Source organism: Leptodactylus fuscus, chromosome 1, assembly GCF_031893055.1.
Source record: "Leptodactylus fuscus isolate aLepFus1 chromosome 1, aLepFus1.hap2, whole genome shotgun sequence".
In the NCBI taxonomy this organism is placed as follows: Eukaryota; Metazoa; Chordata; class Amphibia; order Anura; family Leptodactylidae; genus Leptodactylus; species Leptodactylus fuscus.
In genome coordinates, this window is record NC_134265.1 from 36,842,398 (window position 1) to 36,846,716 (window position 4,319).

Genomic DNA, 4,319 nt, shown 5'->3' on the forward strand with positions numbered 1-4,319 from the left:
GGTTCTAGTGATAGATTCCCTTTAAGGCATAGGCTTTATAAGGTACTGTCTATATAACCCTTGTATATATCATCCTATTAAATCCTAAAACATTAATGGTTCTACCCTAAAACTTCAAAAGGAGCAAGAACATTGTTTTACAATTTTTTTGCAATTTTTGAAAATTTGCATGTAAATGAAACACAATAAAGTAATGTACAATAGCTATGTAGTCTGTATCATGGAGCAGGTTACTGAATGATAGATATTTAGTATTGTCTTGAGTCTGAATCTAAAGTTCTTTTATCTTCCCGCACCAAAGATACGCCAAGAACAAGGTAAAGGATCACAGAATATAATTCAATGGTTACATCAGGCAGGAAAGGCCGGAATAACAGCAGATTTACATCATTGCATGAAGTGGGGGCAGAATAGCCGAACTCCACGGCTCACGCTTTCTTCTTCACCGCCCTCTGGCGCCTCCAACAGTCGGTGTCCAGCAATATTTAGCGGCCACATGCTTTCTGAAGAAAAGCAAACACAAGATGGGTCAGGAAAGGAGATTTTCATTTGCATGATAAGATGTATTGATCAAAGCAGTCATGTGCACAAAACATTAGGCTAGATGTAGACATGGAACTTGGTCCGTGTGTGTGCGCTGAATTTACTGGTCTGAACGTCATGCTAGGACCGGACTTCTTTTTTTTTTTTTATTAATATTTTTATTAATTTCCAAAGACAGGATAACATCATAGAAAGCAGTTTGGTACATAACATAGTAACTAGAGATGAGCGAACACTAAAATGTCCGAGGTTCAAAATCCGATTCGAACAGCCACACACTGTTCGACTATTCGAGCGGATTTCGAAACCCATTATAGTCTATGGGGGGAAATGCTCGTTTCAGGGGTACGCAAAATTCGATAAAATTATACTTACCAAGTCCATGAGTGACGGTCGGGCTGGATTCTCCTTGAAGTCTTCTCCTGGTGCAGCATCCCCGCGTCTTCTTCCAGCTGGAATTCACTCTGCCTAGGCATCGGGGCCTAGGCAGAGCCGACTGCGCATGCGCGGTCATGCGCGGACATGCGCAGTCAGCTCTGCACGGCCCGACGCCTGAGCAGAGCCGACTACGCATGCGAGGGCATGCCCGCACATGCACAGTCAGCTCTGCCTAGGCCGGATGCCTAGGCAGAGTGAATTCCAGCCGGAAGATGCCGTGGGGACGCTGCACGGAGAAGACTTCTAAATGTAAGAGAAGAACCAGCGTTGATTGGTAGAATGTATAGCATTCTTCCAATCAACGCTGGTTCTGCATCAAACCTTAAACTTCAAACAGCTAGTAGTGTTCGATCGAGTACGAGTATTTCGAATACCGTAGTATTCGATCAAACACTACTCGCTCATCTCTAATAGTAACACATAACTTTTCAGCTAAGGAATTGGAACAAGATATTATATCTCAATAGAGATGCAGAAAATACAGTATATGTATGGAGAACAAGTGGAAAATATACAAACATTTGATTATAAAGCTAGGACTGGACTTATCAGTGTTTGATACTTGTATTTTTATGCGAATAAGGCCAAAAACAAACTGACATGTCAGTCTTTCATGGATATTAGGTCTACAATTTGCATCGGTAGCGCTTCAAAGAAAGAATCATATATACAGTAAATACACAATGAAATATTAACAACTTACCTTGAAATGTGGCTTGTGCTTGTCTAGTTTTACCATTAATTTTTTTACCCATTCCGAGTTGCGTGGGGCGCACAGGTACTTGTTCTTACGGGTGACAAATCTATGTAGAAAGAAAACTTGTATTATTGTAATGACACAAATCACAAATTCTATATATCCTCTGACATTGTACATATCTAATAGTATCTGGATGGACACTTACATAATGGCATCAACATAGCAGCCCTTGGCCATAGTCTGATGGATGTAGCACTTCACATTTTTATAGGAAATCTCCTTATCATTGGTGGTCAGGCAGCAGTCAGATGTCATTTCCCAAGAAGACACTGCAAGAACGGGAAGGTTTAATGCAAAATACAGATTGATATTAAAGTGATCTTGTCATGATAATATACACTGGAATCTACCAGCAGCATGTTATAGAGCAGGAGGATCTGAGCAGATCGATATATCACATTATGAGAAAAGATTTAGGATTACCTTTCATTTACTCATTTATAGGGCAGGACTTCATAAACATGGCTGCTTTCTTCTCAGGAAGTGACATCATATTCTGTGGTCACATGGTCATTCTGCAGCTCAGTCCCATTGCCATGTGACCAACAGACATGATGTCACCTGCTGAGAAGAAGAAAGCAGCCATGTTTTTGAGTCCTGCAAACCGCTTTAAATTTCTGTTTTCCATGTGCTTAAGACTCCAGTGATTGACAACCAGATGTACGCACAATCATAAAGGGAAGGATATCATTGCTGGCTAGGACCGCCCACATGACAACTTAGCCCATGAACAGAGATTTAAAGGAATAAATGACAAGTTATACTAGAACTTTTCTAACAATACTATATAATATAATAATAATAATAATAATAATAATAATAATAATAATATATATATATATATATATATATATATATATATATATATATATAATAAAAACATATATCAATCTTCTTGTGACAGATATCCTTGTATTACTACAAATTGAATAAGTGTAATATATTCTTATATAACCTATAAAGAAATTGCTAAAATGTTATATTTTTAATAACAAATGTAGGTCATATTGTCAAAGCCATCGGTCTCCAACCCATGGATCTCTGGCTGTTAGCCCCATACAAGCAGGTAAAGCAAAAAAATACAAAAATATGTATATATATATATATATATATATATATATATATATATATATATATACTAAAAAAAATGTGAAATAACTTAAAAATGAAAATAAATAATGTTTTTGCAAATTTTTTTAGCATGTAGAGAAGCAGTTTTTACCTTGGGAAATCACATACATGGAGGAGACCACAAGGAACACGATGAGGGTAGTCGGTGCCATCCCTGGAGTAAGGACAGATGTTCACAGCTGGAATATGGATAGATCCACTCTGTGAGGTTGTCAGACTCGCTGTGATCGGTGCAGGACAGCAGCTGTATTTATCCTCAAGCTTCACTTTCACTACTGTATTTTCTGGCCAGCCCCAGTATACATTTAGGCAGTGCAGAGGGATGGATTGCTGGTATCCCCCCTCCTCCAATAATTGGAGGGGTGGTCCAAGCTCTAAAATTCCCCTTTTGCAATGTATTTCCCCTTACATTTTGGAGAGATTCCTGGTTATTGCAGACATCCTCATTGCTCATCCCTCTGCTCCTTGCCTAAAAAATTACCCCCCACCCACAGTATGTCTTGAATAGCCTGTTCACAAAACAAGGTCAAGTTTATAGCACAGACTCTGCTCCTGCAGGAATATGAGGAGGGTGTTAATTTTAAGAAAGACTGATGTCTCTATCTGGAAACACAGGCTGGGGCTACATGGTGACTTTTGTTGGAAAACAGAATATTGTAGTTTTGCAATGTGACGTTGTCTCGGATACAGGGATACCTAATGTGTTTGTATTTCACGGTATTTTTTATTTTTTTTTTAAAGTATATGTATTCTAGGGAAAAGGAGGGTAAAAATATGCAAATCTATTCTCCGGGATGGAATTAGGAGAACAGAGTGCACTCTGTACGCCACCCTATAGAGGACAGCATCCTTAACATCATGAACGACTCAGTTATAAAGTCTTTTAATCATAATGTGGATTTAATTGCCAAATCAGTATTTTTGTCCCAAAAGGAACAGATTCCCAGCTATGGACAGCGCTGTTTCGGCCTATTGGGCCATCCTCAGCATAGCATAGGGATACTGATTTGGCAGAGTGAGAGACTATAGACCAGGGTCAGGGGACAATCGTACACATCAGGGAGAGGGAAAAGGAGGTGATTTTTAATTTTTAGCTCTTTTTTTTATATTCTTTTTATTGCATTTATTACACCCAATACTGTTCTTGAACCCCAGGGAGTCGGATCACTAATGCAATGCAAAATATCAGAATTTGTATGACAGGCTGCATAAAGTAATCTATCATACAAACTAATGCCTGACAAACCTGGAAGGCTTCCATAGGCTAGCGGTCGTGACAACGGATCGCTGGGCCGGAATCTCGCTCCTTGGCAAAATGGTGCCTCAATCAAAGCTGACCTCAGGCATTGGCACCTGGTCCTGCTGGATATCACATCAGGGACCCATTAGATATGGTGGCAGCTTAGACCCTGAACAGCCGCAATATTTAAATAACCAACATCCACCG

At 39.4% G+C, this 4,319-nt stretch overlaps 1 protein-coding gene across 1 annotated transcript; it reads right to left on the reverse strand.

Moving 5' to 3' along the window:
- Positions 1-250: 250 nt before the first annotated feature.
- Positions 251-3,090, reverse strand: LOC142192085 (C-C motif chemokine 19-like). The gene is made up of 4 exons (XM_075262392.1): positions 2,964-3,090; positions 1,887-2,010; positions 1,685-1,784; positions 251-503 (listed from the first exon to the last, which is right to left on the reverse strand). Exons 1-4 carry the CDS (start codon positions 3,022-3,024, stop codon positions 486-488), a joined length of 303 nt encoding a protein of 100 aa, XP_075118493.1. The 5' UTR covers positions 3,025-3,090; the 3' UTR covers positions 251-485.
- Positions 3,091-4,319: the final 1,229 nt, after the last annotated feature.